The following is a 22,104-nucleotide window of genomic DNA, read 5'->3' on the forward strand; positions in this document are numbered from 1 at the left end:
CAGACTGCTGCCTCTCTCTTCAGGGAACTGAATCAATTCGGTTTCGCCCACACACTGATGTCTGTTACTTAGAATATGTGCTTTGCATAGAGAGCTGCATTCAAGGGCCCTTGACAGTAACATAACTTTGGGCTTATCAAGCTGACAGCAAAGGATAACTTACTCCTCCTCCTCCTCCATTTGAAAAGCTGCTATTTTGGGAGCTCATCGAAGGCCGGTGCCTGTGAAGTCATCTGATTGTGATTATGTAATGTTATTTCTCCACATATAAGTAGAATGAAAGAGTCATTGTTTAAAAATAAATTCAAACACTTGCCAAAGTTAGACATGCTGCTGCTCTCAAAGATCACTACAAGCTGAACACACAGAAAATACTGCAATAAAGACTCAAAGTGCTTTTCACAGATTTCACAACATCTGATCTGCTGTTAACGTATAATAGTTTTGAGTCCACAAAAATGGATTCCCTCTGATGTTTACTATGAGATATACAAAACCACCACAGCATGTTTAAACCAGCGAAGAACAGTAATAAATGTCAAATAAATGTCAAATAAAATAAAGGGTTTGCACACAATAAAACCACTAAGAAAATGCTGAATTATATAATAAAAAACAAAACAAAGCCTGAGTCACATACTTTTCTGAAATTAATCTCACTTAATAGGTCAAGGTCGAGTTTATTTATATAGCACATTACCAGCAGTCTATGCTGCATAAAGTGCTTAACAATGTAACATACCACTAAAATAAATAAAATGCACAACAATGATGCAGTAAAATATAGATAAATAAATAAAATAAGTAAATATAAACAACTGAAACAACAACAACAAATAAGTTATTCAAGTTATTCAAGATGGCGGCGCGCACAGACGCAGCGGCTCACTGCTCCTCACGTTCGGTGTTTTGTTTTTTACTTTCTCTACGTGTATCTGTGTGGATGTGTGTGCTTTTTATCATTATACATCGAGTAGAGTCCACCTACAGTCGTCAGGACCTCTTGAGTTTGGGATTACGCTGTGCAAGGAGCATTACATCGGACTACCACCACTTTCACAGCATTCCGGAGGACATAATAAGAGCTCCAGGGTCTCCGTGGTTGGTTCTTCCCAGCGGCAAGACAAAGAGGAAACGTAAACAAAGGAGGCAAAAGCGTGGCTGCAGGGCGGGTCCACTAGCTCGGCTAAAGAAACAGCCATTTAAGCCACCGCTTCCGAGTATTTTCCTCTCCAACGTCAGGTCCATAACCAACAAAATCGACGAACTGAGATTACAAATTGCAGTCAATAAGTGTGTACGGGACAGCAGCATAATATTACTCACAGAGACTTGGCTGCAGCCATCAATTCCGGACTCGGCTATTGAGCTAGCAGGCCGCACGGTTCACCGTCACGACAGGAACGGCCACTCCGGTAAGATCAAAGGAGGGGGTTTATGCATCTACACCAATGACAGCTGGTGCAAAAACACAAAGACTGTAGACAGCCACTGTTCCCCGGATTTGGAATACTTGACTGTGAAGTGCAGACCCGTCTACATACCTCGCGAGTTTACTGTTGTCATGGTAACGGCCGTGTATGTACCACCCGATGCTAATGCTAACTCTGCCATGGAGGAGCTGCACAAGACAATAAGCAACCAGCAGAACTCCCATCCAAACGCAGTGCACATTATAGCTGGGGACTTCAACCATGCTGATTTAAGGTCAGTATTCCCCAGATTTGAACAGCATATTAAATGTGCAACGAGGGTGAAAAACACATTGGATAAAGCCTACAGCAACATCCAAAAAGGCTACAGAGCAACCCCTCTACCACATCTAGGTTTGTCAGACCACATGTCCATGCTGTTGATCCCTGCATACACTCCCATTAGGAGAAGAGCCCCCCCAGTCACAAAAACTGTGAAAACCTGGCCAGAAGGTGCATCACATCAGCTGCAGGACTGTTTTGAAAACACGGACTGGAGCGTGTTCGAACATCAGGACCTTGAAGAGCACACAACATCAGTGCTCTCATATATTAACTTCTGTGTCAACAATGTCACTGTGGACAAACGTCTCCGGGTGTATTCCAACCAGAAACCCTGGATGACTAAAGAGGTCCAGGTCCTGCTGAAGCAACATGACGCCGCTTTTAGATCCGGTGATGGTATGCAGTACAGTGCAGCCAGATCTCAGTTGAAAAGAGGCATCAGAGAGGCCAAGGCAGCGTACAAGAGAAGGATCGAAGACCACTTCACCACCAACAACTCACGACAGGTATGGCAGGGAGTTCAGCACTTAACCAACTACAAACCTGGCAATACCACGTTGACTGAGGGTAACGCGGAGCTTGCAGAGGAGCTGAACCACTTCTTCGCACGCTTTGAGGTGAAGGGACCAGAGGCAGCAGCAGCAAAAACATCGGACAGCAGCAGCCCAAGCCTCATAGTGCAGGAATATGAGGTGAGGCGCACACTAAGGGCAGTGAACCCCAGGAAGGCCACCGGACCAGATGGGGTAACCGCAAAGGTCCTAAAAGAGTGTGCAGACCAGCTGGCTGGGGTCTTCACTAAGATCTTCAACACTTCACTGTCCCAGTCCTGCATCCCGCCGTGCCTAAAGTCAGCCACAATTGTCCCACTGCCAAAGCGTACTAACATTAGCAGCCTCAACGACTACCGACCAGTTGCTCTAACACCTGTTATAATGAAGTGCTTTGAGAAACTGGTCTGACGTCACATCATGTCCTGCCTGCCACCCACACTCGACCCGCTCCAGTTTGCATACAGAGCTAACAGATCAACTGAAGATGCCATTGCTACAACGCTCCACACCACCATCTCTCACCTGGAAGTGCAGGGCCGTTACGCCAGGCTGCTCTTTGTTGACTTTAGCTCTGCTTTCAATACGATACTCCCGGACAGACTAATAATCAGAATCAGAATCAGAATCAGAATACTTTATTGATCCCTGGGGGAAATTATTTTTTGTTACAGTGCTCCATTTTAAACCAACATTAAGACAAGACAGACAATACGCTAACTAAGAATAGTACAATATATACATATATATACATACATACATACATAAGTCACTTATAAATAAATATTTGGAAAAGAAACATGTGTAGCTGTAGCAGCAAACAGTGTGTTAAGTGGATGCGTTGTACAGGGAGATGGCCACAGGCAGGAATGATTTCGTTCAGTGGTGCTTTTCGGTAATCTCAGTCTCTCACTGAACGAGCTCCTGTGACTGACCAACATGTCATGGAGTGGGTGGGAGGTGTTATCCAACATTGTCTTTATCTTGGACAGCATCCGCCTCTCCGACACCACCTTGAGGGAGTCCAGCTCCATCCCCACAACATTGCTGGCCTTACGGATCAGTTTATTAAGTCTGTTGGCATCTGCGACCCTCAGCCTGCTCCCCCAGCATGCAACAGCATAGAGGATCGCACTGGCCACAACAGACTCATAGAAAATCCTCAGCATTTTCTGGCAGATGTTGAAGGACCTCAGTCGCCTCAAAAAATAGAGACGACTCTGGCCCTTCCTGTAAAGTGCTGTGGTGTTTTTAGCCCAGTCCAGTTTATTGTCAATGTGTACTCCAAGGTATTTATAGTCCTCCACAATGTCAACACTGACCCCCTGGATTGAAACAGGGGTCAAGTGTTTCCTGGTCTTCCTGAAGTCCACGATCAGTTCCTTGGTCTTTGCCACGTTGAGCTGCAGATGATTCTGCTCACACCACGTGACAAAGGAGTCGACCACAGCCCGGTACTCTGTCTCATCATCCCTGCTGATGCATCCAACCACCGCAGAGTCATCAGAAAACTTCTGAAGATGGAGGTCTCTGTGCAGTGGCTGAAGTCTGTGGTGTAGAGGGTGAAGAGGAAGGGGGAGAGGACAGTCCCCTGTGGTGCCCCTGTGTTGCTAATCACCTTGTCAGACACACACTGTGGGAGACGTACATATTGTGGTCTTCCTGTCAGGTAATCAACAATCCAGGACACCAGAGAAGCATCCACCTGCATCGCTGCTAACTTATCACCCAGGAGGGTCGGCCTGATGGTGTTGAAATAGATAAACTGCTGGAAATTGGACTTCCTTCCACCACCTGCCGCTGGATCAGAGACTTCCTCTCAGACCGTGTACAGAGAGTTAGAGTGGGGCCTCATCTTTCCTCAGCCCTCAACCTCAACACCGGCTCTCCACAAGGCTGTGTACTGAGTCCCCTACTGTACACTCTGTACACACATGACTGTGTTAGTTCCCACCCAGACAACACAGTCATCAAGTTTGCAGATGATACCACTGTGGTGGGGCTCATCTCAGGGGGAGATGAGACTGCATACAGAGCTGAAGTTCAGAGGCTGTCAGACTGGTGTGTAGATAACAACCTGGACCTCAATACCACCAAAACAAAAGAACTGGTAGTTGACTTCAGAAGGAGGAAGTCCGAGCTGCAGCCTGTCAGCATCAACGGGGAGTGCGTGGAAAGGGTCTCCAGTTTCAAGTTTCTGGGTGTGCACATAGACACAGACCTCCAATGGAGCTCTAACACCTCTGCGGTCTTAAAGAAGGCCCAACAGCGTCTCCACTTTCTGAGAATCCTCAGAAAAATGGACCTGAAGAAGGAGCTGCTGACCGTCTTCTACCGCTGCTCCATTGAAAGTGTGCTGACATATTGCATCGGTGTGTGGTTCTCCAGCTGCACCACAGCACACAGAAAGGCACTCCAGAGGGTCATCAACATGGCCCAAAAAATCATTGGACATCCTCTTCCCTCCCTGAAGGACCTGTACAGCACTCGCTGTCTCAAGAGGGCACGCAGCATCGTACGGGACTGCACACACCCAGGACACCGGGTGTTTAAGCTGCTGCCGTCTGGCAGGAGGTTCAGGCTGCTGAGGTCCCGAACAAATAGACTCAAGGACAGCTTTTACAACAGGGCAATAGCCCTGATCAATGTAAATAGCTGACCTGACTGGATACCTCCCTGGACTTTTTAGGGGGAGGTAACAATGTTTAAAACGATAACAATAATATTTATATTTATAACAAGGTGCAATAATAATTAATGTGCAATAATAACAGTGTGCAATACACATACACTTATTCTTCTTTTTTATACTAAGTTAATATACTGTGTTGTGTTGTTTGTTACGTTGTGATGTGTCATATCGTGTCGTGTTGTGTTATATGTAGTGCCGACGTAGGACAGTTTTTCCAATTTCATTGTACTACTGTACTATGTATGACTGTGCAATGACAATAAAGAGTTATCTTATCTTATCTTATCTTATCTTAAGGCTTTTAAAACCAAGATGTTTTATTACCAAAATATTTAGGACGTGTGTTAAAAGCCAGAACATAAAATGTGTCTTCTGTAACAATTTAAAACGGTCAAGTGGTTGTGCAGATCTAATAATGAGGGGAAGACTACTCCACAGTCCAGGGCCTGCCACAGAGAAGGCTCTGTCACCACGAGATTTCAGTTTAGACCGTGGAAAAGTTAAGGTTAGTTTTGACCTGGACTTCACCGTTCTTCCTGGAGCATAAATAAATAGGAGCTGAGACAGGTACGAAAGGGCTCGGCCGTTAAGTGATTAAAAAAGTAACATTTTAAATTGGACCCTGTGCAGAACAGGAAGCCAATGTAGAGAAGCCAAAACTGGGTAATATGCTCCTTCTGTTGTGCCAGTTAGCAGATGCTAAAGACGATAAATAGAGGCCTGGTCCAAACCCAAGCACAGAGAATTGCAGCAGTCCAGTCTGCAGTTAATGAACAGATGAATACTGTAGGTGGGAGTAGCTCAGGAGATGGAGCAGGTCATCTAATGTTAAGATGGTTGGTGGTTTGATCCCTGGCTCCCCCCAGTCTGCATGCCAAATATCCTTGGGCAAGATATTAACCCCAAGTTGTTACTTACTAACTATCATTCACACTCTGAAGCATCTATCAGAGTGTGAATGATAGTTAGTACTTAAAGAAAGTATAGAAGGCAGTGCTTGTGTGAATGTGGCATGTTGTAGAGCACTTAGAGTGCTCTGGGAGAGAAGAAAAGCACTATATAAGAATCAATTCATTTACCATGAATAACATGTTCAAACACGTTAGCTGGAAGCTATGATTTTACCTTGGCTCGCTGTTTTAAATGAAAAAAGCTTGATTGAACTACTGTGCTCACCTGCTTACACAGTTTAAAGGAACAGTCAAGGTTTTAACATTTGACTTACAATAGGAAGATAAAGGGCCAAGAGCGCTGTCAATGTGATTATTAAAGAAGGTGCCAAATATGACAACTTCTGTTTTGTTTTAATTTAAATAAAAATTTACAGACATCCACATGTCCCTGCGTTTAAAGATGGATAGATCTCCAAGTCATCTGCAAAACAGTGAAATGAAAATTTTTTACCGTGAGAAAATAGACCCCAGTGGCAACATATACAGTGCAAATAAGGCAGGACCTAAAAGAGAGCCTTGAGGTACACCATAATTAAGAGGGGCTATTTTGGAGCTGTGGGGGCACATGTTGACATAAAAGGTTTTTCCAGATAAGTAGGACTGAAAACACTGAAGAGCAGACCCTTTTAGGCCAGCATATGATTCCAGCCATGAAAGCAGGATATCATGATCGACCATCAAAGGCTGCTGTCAGGACCAACAACAAGAGGGCAGCAGGGCTGCCACAATCTAGAGTTAAAAGAATGTCACAGTCTGGCAGACGCAGACTGTATGTGTTGCACTCAAATGCAGACCAAAAACAGAATGTGAAACATGACATGGATTAACAGAAAACGAGCAGTTTTAGTTCATGGGTGAAACTAAACAATAACCTAAACTGGGGGAACTAAAACATGAAAAAACCTTAAACATGGTGAACTGACATGGAAACCTGAAGTGGATGAGCAGACGACCTGATAAGGAATGAGTGGAAACACACGGGCTAAATACACACAGGAGGAAAATGAGGGAAGTGGGAACACATGGCGAAACAGCTGACGCACATGAACATAATGACATCACAAGGGGAGAGTAAAACTGAACACAATGAACATAGCAACACAGGACCTCTTCAAAATAAAACAGGAAACATAATGAGACACAAACATGAAACACATGAAGGGCGAGGGAGACTTAACAGGGGTTGAAAACACAAGGGGGACTAACAAGCAAATGAACTTAGATAAGCTAATGAACTTAAACAAACCATAAACATCAAAATAAACTAAAACGCTGGGTCAAAAGACCCAGGATCGTGACAAAGAATATCATTAAAAACCCTTAAATGTGCCGTCTCAGTGCTGTTGAGCTGAGCACAGAGCTGCTGCATGCAGACAGGCAGTCCCTGGAGTGGAGCGGACAGGAAACATGCTACTTCTGTGGAACCATAAATCACACTTTCTAATAATTCAATTTGGGGAATTTCAATTTTATCTATACAACGCCAAATGCAACTTGAGACAACAACAGTTGCCTCAAGTTGCATTATATTGTAAGGTAAATAATGCAAAGAAAACAGAAAAAAAAACTAACAATCATCTATGAGCAAGCGCTTTGGTGACAGTGGGAAAGAAAAACTCGCTTTGAACAGGAAGAAACCTCCAGCAGAACCAGGCTCAGAGAGTTTTTCCAGCGTCACTCTGAGACAGGATATTTCTAATTTTAGAGATGTTGCACAAATGGAAAAATCAAATCACTTTTTTATTGTCACATCACATGTGCAGGTACATTGGTACAGCACATGTGAGTGAAATTCTTGTGTGCGAGCTTCACAAGCAACAGAGTTGTGCAAAATACAATAAAGTAAACAAGCAAAATACAAGAATGGCTACATCTGAAACTAATAAATATATGTACAATATATAATAGTATATGCATTTCTGGATGTGTATACTAAATATTTTTCTACGTGTGTGTGTGTGTGTATGTGTGTGTGTGTGTGTGTGTATGTGTGTGTACACATATTTTACAAATTAAATAGAGTAAACAATAAATAAAATATATAAAATATACAGAATTGAATATGTGCAAAACAGTGGCATTACTGTACAGTATGGAGTGCATAATGTTAAAGTTCCAGTAGTGAAGCTGAGGTGTCTATGAAGTGTTCAGCAGTCTGATGGCCTGGTGGAAGAAGCTGTCTCTCAGTCTGCTGGTACGGGACCGGATGCTGCAGAACCTCCTTCCTGATGGAAGCAGTCTGAACAGTTTATGGCTGGGGTGACTGGAGTCCTTGATGATCCTCCCCGCTTTCCTCAGGCAGCGCTTCCTGTAGATGTCTTGGAGGGAGGGAAGCTCACCTCCAATTATCCGTTCAGAGCACCGCACTACTCGCTGGAGAGCTTTGCAGTTGTAGGCGGTGCTGTTGCCATACCAGGTGGTGATGCATCCAGTGAGGATGCTCTCAATGGCACAGTGATAGAAGGTCCTGAGGATGCGGGGGCTCATGCCGAATCTTTTCAGTCTCCTGAGAAAGAAGAGGCGCTGCTGCGCCTTCTTCACTGTTTTGTTTGTGTGTACTGACCACGTAAGATCCTCAGCCAGGTGTACTCCAAGGAACCGGAAGCTGCTCACTCTCTCCACAGCAGCGCCGTTGATGGTGATGGGGGTGTGTACTTCTCTGCACCTCCGGAAGTCCACTATCAACTCCTTTGTCTTTGCGACGTTGAGGGTGAGATGGTTGTCTTGACACCAGTGGGTCAGGGCGCTGACCTCCTCCCTGTAAGCCGTCTCATCACCGTTGGTGATAAGACCCACCACTGTAGTGTCGTCCGCAAACTTCACGATGATGTTGGAGCTGTTAGTGGCTGTGCAGTCGTAGGTGTAGAGTGAGTACAGGAGAGGGCTCAGTACACACCCCTGTGGAGCACCAGTGTTCAGTGTGACGGGGGATGAGGTGATGCTGCCCAGTCTGACCACCTGGCGTCTGTCAGACAGGAAGCTAAGGATCCAGCTGCAGAGGGAGCTGCTCAGTCCTAGATCCTGCAGTTTCCTGTCCAGCTTCGAGGGAACGATGGTATTGAATGCTGAGCTGTAATCTACAAACAGCATCCTCACATACGTGTCTCTCTTCTCCAGGTGTGACAGGGCAGTGTGTAGTGTCAGGGCTATGGCATCATCAGTGGACCTGTTGTGGCGGTATGCAAACTGTAGAGGGTCCAGTGAGTCGGGTAGTGCAGAGCAGATGAAGTCCCTGACCAGCTTCTCGAAGCATTTGCTTACGATGGGGGTCAGGGCTACAGGTCGCCAGTCGTTCAATGAGGAGATGGTGGAGGATTTGGGTACAGGGACGATGGTGGCCATTTTGAAGCAGGCTGGGACTACAGACAGAGAGAGGGAAAGGTTGAAGATGTGCGTGAACACTCCAGCCAGCTGAGCCTCGCATGACTTGAGGACGCGGCCGGGAATCCCGTCCGGACCAGTAGCTTTGCGTGCGTTCACCTTCCTGAAGCACCTCCGCACATCCTCCTCAGACACAGTGTGCGCACTGACGTCATCCGCGGTGCGCACACTGTCCGGTCTCATGGTGTTCGCTGTGTCGAATCTAGCGTAGAATACGTTTAGATCCTCACACAGAGAGGCCGTGGTCTGCGGTGTGCTGGTTTTCCCTCTAAAGTCTGTGTTACACCCCGGCCTAGGCAACCGGAGTGCAACACGAAAAAAGTAAAAATAAAGGAAAAAAAAAAAAACACACACAAAAACCCCCCACTAAAGCTCACCACCAAAATCCCGAAACGAAAGTATCGACAAATCTATTTACAACAAACTATTTATTTACAACAAAACACCAAACTATTTACAACACGGGGGAGATCGCGACCATGACACACTGAAACACAGGGTTTAAATACCTAGAGGGAGCAATCAGGAAAATGGACAACAAGAGGGAAACACAGCTGGGGCAACTCAGAACTGACGAGACAGGGAAACGTAAACTGAAAAGACTAAGATAACACAGACTTTCAAAGTAACACAGGAAACACATAACAGTCACGCCAAAAACAACACACTGACAACACCGAAACGTAACATCTGTGATCGTGTTTAGTCCCTGCCACATACTCCGAGGGTTGTCAAACTGTTGTTCCACCCTGTCCCTGTACTCACGTTTGGCTGCTTTGATCGTCTTCCGGAGTTGGTAATGTGCGTGTTTGTAGTCCGATGTGTTCGCGGAGGCAAAGGCGGTGCTCCGTGCCGCGCGAACATCTCCGTTAATCCAGGGTTTTTGATTTGGGAAGGATTTAACTGTTCTGGATGGGACGTCATCTTCCACGCATTTCCTGATAAATCCGCAGACTGAGTCTGTGTACTCATCTACTGAAAACTGGTGGCACCAGTGTCCGGCAGCCTCGCCTCTGTCAGTGCGCCCCAGGGTGGCTGTGGCTACAATGTAGCTGCCATCACCAGTGTGTGAATGTGTGTGTGAATGGGTGGATGACTGTGTATAGTGTAAAGCGCTTTGGGGTCCTTAGGTATACAAATACAGGCCATTTATGTCTCAAGACAGCATCCTGGAGAGTCTGACCTCCATACCTCATTTAATGAGGATGAAATTCCAGGCTAGGATACAGTTATGTAAAAGAAGGAAGGGAGGCAGGGAGGAGGAAAGCATGTGTAGTGGTGTAAGTCAGAGAGGGTGAGCCAGAATCTTCTCGTGCACCTGTAAAAGCACACTGTGTTTACATGCGTGTTAGGTTTTCTGCCTGAATTGCTTTGGACACACAGGCAGCACAGAACATGCTCCACATGTCTTACGTTGTCTGCATGTCCTGGACAAATATTAACATAAATGTATAAATTGCCAAACTTTCGGCAACAAAATTAATTTCATGGCTGCAAAGTAATTGTAAGTTACCACAACAGCAGTAGGCATGCTGTTCAGAAACACTGGTGTTCGTGTAGCCATAAACAATTCAACTTTCAATTCTATTCAATTTTATTTATATAGCGCCAAATCACAACAACAGTCACCTCACGGTGCTTTATATTGTAACGTAGACCTACAATAATACATACAGAGAAAAACCCAGCATCTGTCCTCACTTGAGAAGCTAGTCAGAAAGACACTCTAAGCCCCAGAGGCCTTTGTTTTGTGCGCGATCAATCATCTACCTGGAGCCCCGTTGCTGTCCAGCTGTCTGAAAAAACTATGTCGACCAATCATGTTAACATTATGTGTTTGCCTGGGTGCAGCAGTCTTTTGTCTCTGAGCCACAGAGAGCAGGTCCATGGTGCTATGTAAAATTCATTTCAAATTCTGTTTTGATAATAAATTGAGAAAACTGATAATTGGAGTGTGTTTGTCTTCTCTGTCTCATTAAAAAAAAAAAAAAAAACCCTACACCGACCATAAATTAATGTTTCAGTCTTAAATATGGTCAGTCTGTTTCTATTAATGGCCTACAAAGCACAGACCTTCAAGCTGGCAGTAAACAACCATCAGCTGGCCCAGCTGTCTTAGCTACTTGTTGGACAAACTGAAAAACCTTTGAAAGAGTCGTTGTAAACAGCTAACTGATGACTGACTCTCCATCAGGCTTCAGAACTCCAATAATATTATTATGACCTCTGACAGTGGACTCCGCTCTGTGCTTGTCCTCAGTGCAGCGTTCAATACTGTTGACCATAATATTTTATTACAGGCCTTTGTGTCTTTGAGTTACAGCAGTTTCTTGGCGAATGATGAAAACTTGACGTGCCGCCATGAACATGCCGTTTCACAAAACCTTAAAACCTTCGCCATTTATCATTAAATTCAAAACGTCTGACTTCCTGTTGGGTTTAACATGTGGCTCCAAGAGACTGTTTTGCATGTCTTGATATCGTACATCAGGCGGTCAGAGGATGGGCCTTATCTACCAAGCTACTAAATTTAATCCAGTTAGTTACCGAGTGCATCTAGAGGATAGCTGACCGATAGAGCCGAGGGAATAGACACTATCATTTCTGCAGAATCAATTGCTACAGACTTCCGAACTTCATATAAATATCAAACTTGGCTCAAGAACAGTGCATAAATAGCTTCATGGAATGGGCTTCCATGGCCTAGTGGCTGCATCAAAGCCTTACATCACCAAGCACAAAGCAAAACATGCAGCCACTGGACTCTACAGCAGGGGATATGTGTTGTCTGCAGTGATGAATCATGCTTCTTGCATGAGTCTTTGCCAGGACAACAATACCTGTTGGTAAAATAAAGTGGAGCAAATGCACTTATATGTGACCCACAATGTTTTAAAATTGTTCCTGTGCTTCTGGGCTGGTTTAACCTTCGCTAGAGTTGAACCAGTCTTTGTGGTTTTAATTTAGTGGAATATGAGCTCGATGGAACAACAGAGTCCAGGACTGCAGTGTAAGTACCATTAAACAATGGATCTTGACAGTTCAGTGTAGAGTCTTGGCTCTAGCTAACAGATCTGCAATTGTACATGTGATTGGAGCATGGATCACGGGTGTGGCTGTGGCATCAACTTCAAAAACGACAGGCATTGGTCAGAAAAAGTCACATCCTCAACACTACAGCAACAAGATTAGATCAAGCATAAGACCCAGCTCGTGATTGGATCCAGCAACCGTGATATTAACATAATCAAGAATTAAATACTGTCACATTTAGACTACTTTAGGCTACGTTCACTCTGCAGGTCTTGATGCTCAATTCAGATTTTTTGATCAAATCCGATTTTTTTGTCTGCTTCTTCACACTACAAATAAAATGCGACAGCAAACGCGCTCTAGTGTGAACGCTCAAAGTGGCCGCATGCGCAAAAGAAGACGTCACACACAACGCGCTCTGTTTAGACCCAGAGCAACAGTGTTGTTTGACTGATGGACCTTAAGACTTGTTTCGGACTTTACGTTTCCCAATTTTTGCTTTAAGTTATAAAGTTATCTACATTTGGCCTAATAATGATCCTTATTGCTGTTTTAGAGGAGCTTCAAAGGATAGCTGCAGATTTCTGTCAGAATCTGCAGATTATACAGTACAAATAAAATGTTCACGTTTCTCCAACGTTGTTCCCAACAGTTTCACCGGATGGTCAGGAAGCGTTCGTGATGTCTTCTCCGGCGCTGATAGTTGGCGTCTGTCTTGTGTCAGTGACGTAAAAGACGGATTTAATGCGACGTGACCATCAAACACCAGTCGCAGATTTGTATCGTATTCAGCACCACATACCAAAGTGACCCAGGTCTGATTTGAAAATATCGGATTTGTGCCGTTCACACTGTCACACCATGATCGGATAGATGGTCGCAGAGGGTCAGTAAAGTCGGATTTGGTGCGCTTTCGCCTGCAGTGTGAACGTAGCCTTAGTTAACAATTCAGAAAACTCCAAGATAAAATTATTATGTCCTTAATTTGGCCATACATACCGATTTGTGAAATTTTAGCTTCATATTTCAAATAGTTTGCAAGAGGCGTGTTTTTAAATGGACCAAATTCCAGCATGTTATTCTCACGTTTTAAACTCTGAAGCTATGTTTGAACATAAGTATCTCAAAAACTAAAAACTCCAACATGAAATTAATACAACTGAATAAGTATCTGTAATTTATGAAAATTCAAGCCGTCCTATGAAGCCTGATATTTGAGGACACACTAATACAGAAAAAAGAAAATCACATTTCAAACGACACCTACTGACAATTTCTGATTGGTATGTATATTTGTATTTTGCAATAATGCAAAATTAACCTTTTAGAATCATTTTTACACTCTGCCAGTGTGAGCCAGGTATACGGTCACGTTGCTTCTGAGCTGTTCAGCCCTTGCTGAAATGATTCACTAACCCTTCCACAAGCAGGTAAAAGTGTCCTTTTTTCTGTTAAACAACACGTTACCCAAGGCCTGAGCCATTTTACCTCCACACAAAAGAGTCGTTTCTTTTAGAAGATATCTGAAAGTAGAGTGCAATTCAAACTTGCAAGGTCATAAAATCATTCATCATCAGCGCATAAAACATGTATGCATAATAATTAAACAGTCCATTAACAGTCCATATTTGTTCATTCAGCTTAAGTAACTTTCCTCCTACATCTTTTCATCTTCCACAATGTGTTTCTGCTGCGTGAAGCAAGAACCAAAATCTTAGAATCTGGCAACTACAAGCTACAGTTTTAAAAGGTACAATGGATTTTAAGTGCTGCAAAGATTTATTTAATATGTTTTTGCTGTAAAGTTTGCACTTGGGTCTGGGTGTAATTTGTGTCCATCTTTCCACTAAGTTAGTTTTCAATAGCATACAAATTATTTTCATCCACATCCATAGGAGCAGGAGCTGGTCAAACTGGGGTCAGTTGGACCAGCAGTTAACCCATTACAGAATAAGTGACTGCAACCGAGATGGTGTAATCAAGAGTCCAATGTCAAACAGACGGAAACAACTCGAGATGTCAGAGATGAGCCAGCGCATTCTATGCTACATTTTGCTCTTATTTCATCCTGACTTGTTCTAATGCCATGCACAGAAAAAACTAATAAGGTGCTTGTTTGTCTGCATTTATTATAGAAACTTTGCTTATGCAAAACTGCCATGGAGATTTGTTTATTATAAACCAGCTGATTGCAAAAAAATCCAATGGCTGCTAAAGTGTTTTTAAAATTGATAAAAAAAAAAGCTCATAACATTTTTTTTTACTATAGCAACCATACCCAAAAGGTTTTTACCCCGAACAGTTTTGTAGGTCTAAGCCTGAGGTATATCCATCTGAAGCTAAAATGATCTAAAACTGAACTAAACTAGATGTGAGAAATATTTTTAGATATTTTGAATTTAAAAAAGATCTAAACTAAAAAGCTTTACTAAACTGCATACTAGTTTAATAAAAAAAATCTATGCAAATTGAAATCAAAATCTATAGCTAATATCTTTTGCTGTATTCTTTGGTAATGGGGTTAAATCTGTCAGCCTGCCTGATCAGGCTTCAGTGAATGATCACACAAAGTGTTGTTAGTACTGTATCTAATTTTAGATAATTGTGTGGTGAAGCACATTATCTCCACATGCAGTGTAGTGTTCCCTCAGAATTATCATCATCAAGGATTCCTGCTGTATGGATCATGAAATAAGAACTTCAGCCGGTCTACTTTACATTTTAGTTCATGTTGGTTCCCAGCCTGCAGCCAGATGTCAAGTGGTGTAGAAGATTAAAAAATAAAGAAATAATAATAAAAAGTTAAACTAGAGGTAGTTTAGCATTGGACCCGAGGGCTGGCACAGAAAGCAGCAGTGAAACAACGAGTGTGTTTTTAGGACAGCCGTGCATGGCCCAGTGCCTCCTTAGTAATGTGTGCTTTCTCTGCCTACAGCATACACGATTTGAATCTGCACAAAACCTGCAGTGCACACACCACAACAGTCGCACTCATAAACGCCAGCATTTGCGTGAAGTCCTACCTTCACCGCCTCTATGTGAGTGACATTGTCAAACAGGATGTCATTAGCGGCCACTATCTGGTCCCCGACTCTCAGTCCTTCTCTCTCAGCCGATGAGCCTGGCTCCACTAGGGACACATAGATGCCTACGCCGTGCTCTGAACCACCTCGAACGCTGAAGCCCAGACCCTCGTGGCTCCTGGAGCGCGTGAGGGTCACTTTGCGCGTATCTCCAAAGGGGCCCACGCAGAACGGTGGGACCACGCACGCAGCGAGTTCAGCAGCTGCGCTTAAACCGTCCGGGCAGCCCGACGACGACAGGACCTGCTCAGGGATGGAACTGGCAGCTGAATCTACCTCACCCGCAAAGTCCTCTGCGATGCCGTTGCTGGGGATGAGGTCCGACTTCAGATAGAGCCCCTCGGACGTGTACTGATCGAACAGCAGCTGGTCGGACCTCGGGATGACCAGGCGCAACATGGGCAAGAGGTGCCGTTTGTCTGGCGTGTTGAGAATCACTTTAAGAGTTTGAACCAAGTCGAAGACGTTGCGCTTGGCGTGGTAAACATTGAGACAGTGGATGAACTGCTCTCTCTCCCGGTCATTGAGCAGAATATTGAGAGCTTTGTGCAGCCTTCGGACGTTAGTCGAGAGCGCACGGCCGCCCAAGACGATCGAGTTCAACGACGTGTTGATCGAAACGCTCTCGAGGTCAGCGCTCATCCTACAACATAACAGAGCGTCATACAGATACGAGGTTTGACCGTGAATATGATCAAATTCACCTCAAGTCGGCACTCCCCCTTAAAAGTAAAACTTGAAACGCGCATCAGACAGTTTCAGCAAGTGCCACGCACACGATGTGTCACCTCGAAACAAAACATTTCCACAGCCGATGCCCGTATTCATCTGGCTCTGAACAAAGCAATATGTCCCCGCGTGTTTTATTCCATGCACAGCGCCAGCTCCACCGCCGTCCACGGAAAGCTCTCCTTATCAATATACACAATCTAACTGCACCTCATTCCAACATTTGATTCATTTTCCCTGCAGCTCGATCAGTTCCCCCAGCAAACTCAGCGCGCAGAGTGGAGCGCTGAACTGAACGCGCTGACCCTTTATATAGGAAATGACGCAGGTGCGCGCGTGTGTGTTGCTAAGAAACTGACAACACTATTCACCCTTATTTAAATTATTATGTTGGGCAATTCATTACCTAATATTTTAGGCCACAGTGTAGATGAGCCGACCTGATGAACAAAAACAGATCCCTGTTCTGTCCAATCGAGATTTATCCAGACAACTTAAAAACAAAGTGTAGGCTGGATCATCCACATGCATATAATAGTAGGTGTCGACTTATCAGTCTTTAAGCTGATAAAGCAAATATCTCTCAGAGGCATAACTAAAGCTTTTTCTAAGCAGCAGTTTATAGGAGCCTCCTCATGAGAGCAAGACTGTCTCACAAAACATTTGTGTTGCACTATTGTGCTGCTGAGGGGACACTGACAGCACAGCATGACTCCGTCCAGGTAAACAAAAGATCATAAAAGCCCCTTTGGCATGAAATCAGCCCCGGGTTCCCTGTGTGATCCTACAGAATAAATGTGTACCGCCTACTGTTTTCCACATAGTGGCTGATCACGGTAAATTTATTTATTTGTTGAACAGTTGTTTATTAAAATAGACAGCAATAAACGTTTAAGACATAAATAGAAACTTCCATTGGCTGACACTTAAAAAGAAGAAAAAGTCAATTTAACTTCTGGGATATTGATCTGGTCCATTAAGTAGCAGCAAGGGTCGTTAAATCGGTTTCAGCTGCTTCTGTGTTAATGAAATGAACAACAGAGAGACTAGAAGGACAACAGCAGGATGGCTGTAGCTCAGGGAGTAGAAGGTCGTCCACTAAAAGGAAAGGAGGGAGCTCAGTTAGCCTTGTATAATATTCAGGCATTTTACAGAGAAGGAGACACAAATTGCAGTGTAAGTCATTCTATGGTGTAAATAAGGTTAAGTAGTAATTTCATGGTAATTTAAGGAAAACCAAACAATATTTCCAAATCTTACAGTGTAAGCTGCACTTTTCAGGACACAGGCCATATTATGGAGTAACTTCATCTTGTTATCCAGGTGTATAATGAATATTCTACTAATCAACTGTCTTTTTATATGAAATACAAAATAACACTGTGATGAGAACTTTTCTGCCCTCTTATTTGATTTTATACATTGATACATACAATCAACCTTTGCAGGACTCACCTGAGCATATAATAATACAGACAAGGTGAGTTTCATTAACCTTTTTAATTAAAAACAAAAACATCAAACTGAACAACTGAACTTTGTGAGCGAGGATAGCACACTGAAGCTTTCTCCTTTCAAAGGACAACTGACAACAACATGAAATTAGAGTTTGGCACAGGATCCTTCTGTGACCAGTAAGAAAACAGGCCTGGACCCCTTTTTTCTTCAGAGCTGTCTTAATTCTTTGAAGGTCAGATTCAACAAGGAGCTGGAAACATTCCCCAGACAAGACATGAGATGCCATCTGAATACTAAATGTTCAAAGAACCAGTTTGAGATCATTTAAGATTTGTGATCACCATCTCCTGCTAGAAGCATCCACACCGACAAGATATTTTCCCACAGAGAATATTTTCACACATCCTCAGGGTGGTTATGGGGGAAATGCCAGCATATCTGAACAATCATGCAATACTCGGAGTCCTTGAAGTGACTTTTCTTTCCCATTCTTACCCTTGGTTTGAATATCAATAGGCTGTTTTGACCTTGTCTACATGCATGCAAACACACTGAGTTGTTCCTGAGGTCGTAGGTTAATGGCTCAGTGCTTGGTTAAAACATATTTACATACTACATTTACTTTTGTATGAGAGAAGAATGACAAAGTCAGTAGAAATATTTTTTAAGTAAATGTTAGGGCATTACACTCTTTTCATTTTATGTCAACAAGGTGAATAGGTGAGGTGTTCTCTCAGTGACATAGTGTCCCATGTCTCTCTTGAAACTTAAATTCCTTGGTGTCTGTTTCATTATAGACAAAGCTGTTTTGACTCTGAATCCTGCCAGGGGATGGTGAAACAAATAATAAAACTCACGGCGTTCATTAAACCCTCTTCCCCCACAGAGGACTCGGATAGCTCAGTAGGTAGAGTGGTTGCCCCATGATCGGAAGGTCGGGTGTTTGAATCCACTGAATGGCTACCCTGAGGTACCCCAGAGCAAGGCACCGTCCCAACACACAGCTCCCCGGGTGCTGGATTGGTGGCTGCCCACTGCTTCACTGAGTGAATGGGTAAAATGCAGAGGACTAGTTTCCCTATGGGGATTAATAAAGTATACATTACATCATATTATCCCCCATGGAGGAACTTACAGAGGCAGTAACTGAAAGCTGATGTTGGATGACGCAGCTTTTTGAGTGGCAGAAAGTTGGATGACAAAGCGCTATAAAGCCAGATCAGCTCAATCTACGCTGGAGGCAGCCAGATTACAGAAAATGTCGAATCCTCACGTATTTCTGATCCCTCGCCGCTGTCTTCTGCAGAGTCTCTTGGGGAAGGGACGGCAGGGGAGAAATCTAGAAAGGGGGGGAGGAATTTCCATCTTTAATAAAACCAAATAGAACAAACTGTGCAACATTGAAACATTGAAATACAAATTACCAGGAAAACTGAAGCCAGAGCTTGGACCTGAGTGAAGGGAGGGAACTGGGTTTGGGGGTAGGCAGAGCTCCTTCCACCTCTCTTCTTCCCCCCAGCCGGAACTCACAATCCACTCCTCTGGGAGACCATCCCTTACCGACACTGCAATTCAGTGAGGTGAGAGATATTCCCCCTCTCCGTACGATTTCTCCTATTGTTCCTGTAAATAGCAAACAGACAGCTACAGGAGACCTGGACTCCTTCCGGATCCCTCCGGCTCCACAACTGCTACACATAAGTCCTTCTAAGTCCTTCTTTACCGTCATCCCATCCTCTCACTTCTCTTCTTCCCCCTTCAACCTCCCTTCCTGCGCCGGACCAAAGACAGGGGGAGGGGAAGAGACCTGGGAGGGTGAAAGCTATGCCTCTAACCTCCCATATGGATTTTGTCCAATAATACACAAAAGAGGCAATGAACCGGGACCAAAAGCCATTCATTAAATCAAATTAAAGGCATTCACTCTAATGTGTCGGCTTTTTTAGGAAACCACCAAAATATCAACCTGCAGTGACGGGTCCAAGAGCACCAACCAGAGTCCTCCTCCTGTAGTCAGAGCTCTGGATGACTGCAGGGGCGCCCCCTGGGGGAGGTCGGGGAATGGACTCAAATCCAAAGGGTGAAAGGAGCTCATGTAGAAAAAGGTGGTGGGAAGTGACAACAGCATGATGATAGCAAGGTCTGTGAGCCATAGTATGGCTGAGTACAAAGTGGCGGCGACCTCATCTGACCCCAAAAATATCCACCCTGCTGAGCCTCCAGCCAGACCCGCCTCCTCCCAGGGGAGAACCCGAGAGACGACAGAGGGTGAGAAGGAGAGACACAAAGGAAGAACAGTGAACAGGGCATAGGTATCATCCCAATTATCATAATGCTAGAAAAGGGAGGAAAATTATGGATTGGGAATTCTGAGGGAATAAACCAATTTGGTTTATTAAAACCAAGTCTTCATTTTGTGCTTCTTAAGCCATTCAGAGGTGGACCTGCTGCTGTGTTTGGATCATTGTCCTGCTGCAGAACCCAAGTGAGCTTAAGCCTGAGATTCTCCTTCACAAAGCTTTGGTAGACGGAATAATTCATGGTTCCTTTTACTACGGCAACACTTCAGGTCCTGAGGCAGCAAATGATGCTCTTCTGAAATGTTGTGGTACTTTTACGCCAGATGTCATAGAGCAGCGGTCCCCAACCTTTTTTGTGCCACGGACCGGTTTATGCCCGACAATATTTTCATGGACCGGCCTTTAAGGTGTCGCGGATAAATACAACAAAATAAAACTAGTACCTGTACCGAAAAAAAGAAGATTTATTCATAACACACGTGAAAAGACCCAGGAAAACGGAGTTAACAATAAAAACGATAACAAAATAACGCTGAAAACCGATAAAAACCCTGAAAACCAGACATTTCACACCCGAGCCTCAACTCTCGCGGCCCGGTACCAAACGACTCACGGGTCCGAGGCCCGGGGGTTGGGGACCGCTGTCATAGGGCACACACCTGCCGAAAAGTTCAACTTTTGCCTCATCAGTCTCGTCAGAATATTTTCCCAAATGTCTTGGGGGATCATCGATATGTTTTCTGGCAAAACTGAGACAAGCCTTTGTCTTGGATCCTTGTCATGCACTTATGGTGGAGTCATGAACACTGACCCTCACCTGCGGTTCTTCAGATGTTGTTCTGGGGTCTTTTGTGAGGAATCGTCCCTGCACTCTTGGAGTCATTGTGGTCAGCCAGCCTGGGGAGGTTCACCGCTGTTTCATATTTTCACCATTTGTGGATAACGGCTCTGACTGTGGTTCACTGGAGTCCCACAGCTTTAGAAACAGCTTAATAACCTTTATAATTGATAACCCTAACTTAATAAAGCTTAATAACCCAGACAGACAGATCTCAATTACTTAGTTTCTCATTTGTTCCTGAAATTCTGCTGCTCCACTTTGTGTCGACCGAAAGGTCCTATTTAAGTGTTTTGTTTGGGTGGGTCTGGGTGTGGCTAGAGAAATTGAATTCTGTTTTTCAGAGATGTGACACACCACAATTAATTTTTGTTATCATTCAGGGTCACTTGTTCATACAGGGCCATGTAGGTTTGGAGGCCAAGGAATAAAAGTGGGTTTTCAATTGAATTTTGAAAGTGTCTAAAGTGTGACAAACATACAAAAAAAAGGAAATAGGAAAGGGGCAAACACTTTTTCATACCGTGGTAAATATACTCTTCAATAAAGTGATTGAATTTCTGCTGTTATTGTCATGTGCTTATAAATGTCGTTTATCTTCCGCTTTACCGCGTGATTCAGGTCCTTTATGTTTTATCTTGTCTTCTGTTTTGTTACTGTCGGGGTTTCCTTCTGTTTATTCCCATTGTGTTTCCATTCTGTTCCTCCTTCTGTGTCTTTGTTTTGCTGTGATCCCCAGTGTTGTCCGTCTGTCTTCCCCTGTATCAGCTCTTCTGTTTAGTTGTGTCTTACTTCCTGTTTTATTTTTAGTAGTTGTGTCTTTGTGTCTTGTGTTCACTTTAACTTGCTTCCAGTCTCATTGAACTATTTCTCTCCAGGTGTGTGTCCACAAGTCATCTCTCTCCTTTATTTCCTCCCTCAGTCTTCCCTTCTTCGTTGTTGCATTATCCTCAAAGCTGTGTTCTCCAGCTCTGGTCACTAGATTGTTGTTTATCTCCTTCATCTGTGTTGCCTACAATAAGTTGTGTTGTTTGCAATCACTGTTGAAGATGTACTCTGAGTTGTAACTCGTTCCCTTACTAATTAACTAATACAGATGGTTAGGGCGTAATGAAATCTAAAATTATTACATTATCCTGCTTAACTTGTGTTTCAAAAAGAGGGTCGTCTGGCTGTTTCCTCACTACACACAGAACATTTGTTGACTGCTTTCACTCTCTTATGTAAAGCTGATACGATTCCCATCCTTTCTGCTGTGACAGGGGGATGTGGGCGCTGATTCTGTGCATTCAGAGAGTACTGCAGTAATTAGAGGTCTCTGTTTGATAA

General features: G+C 43.9%; 1 protein-coding gene across 5 annotated transcripts in view; it reads right to left on the reverse strand.

Moving 5' to 3' along the window:
- Positions 1-16,479, reverse strand: part of LOC113033322 (whirlin-like) — a 64,701-nt gene extending 48,222 nt beyond the window's left edge. For all 5 annotated transcript variants that reach the window (XM_026187010.1, XM_026187009.1, XM_026187008.1 and 2 more), the window contains exon 1: positions 15,391-16,479. In XM_026187010.1, the coding sequence (XP_026042795.1) occupies positions 15,391-16,092 (702 nt within the window). In that variant the 5' untranslated portion in view covers positions 16,093-16,479. The remainder of the gene's footprint in view (positions 1-15,390) is intronic.
- Between the last annotated feature and the right edge of the window lie 5,625 nt (positions 16,480-22,104).

Source organism: Astatotilapia calliptera, chromosome 12, assembly GCF_900246225.1.
Source record: "Astatotilapia calliptera chromosome 12, fAstCal1.2, whole genome shotgun sequence".
In the NCBI taxonomy this organism is placed as follows: Eukaryota; Metazoa; Chordata; class Actinopteri; order Cichliformes; family Cichlidae; genus Astatotilapia; species Astatotilapia calliptera.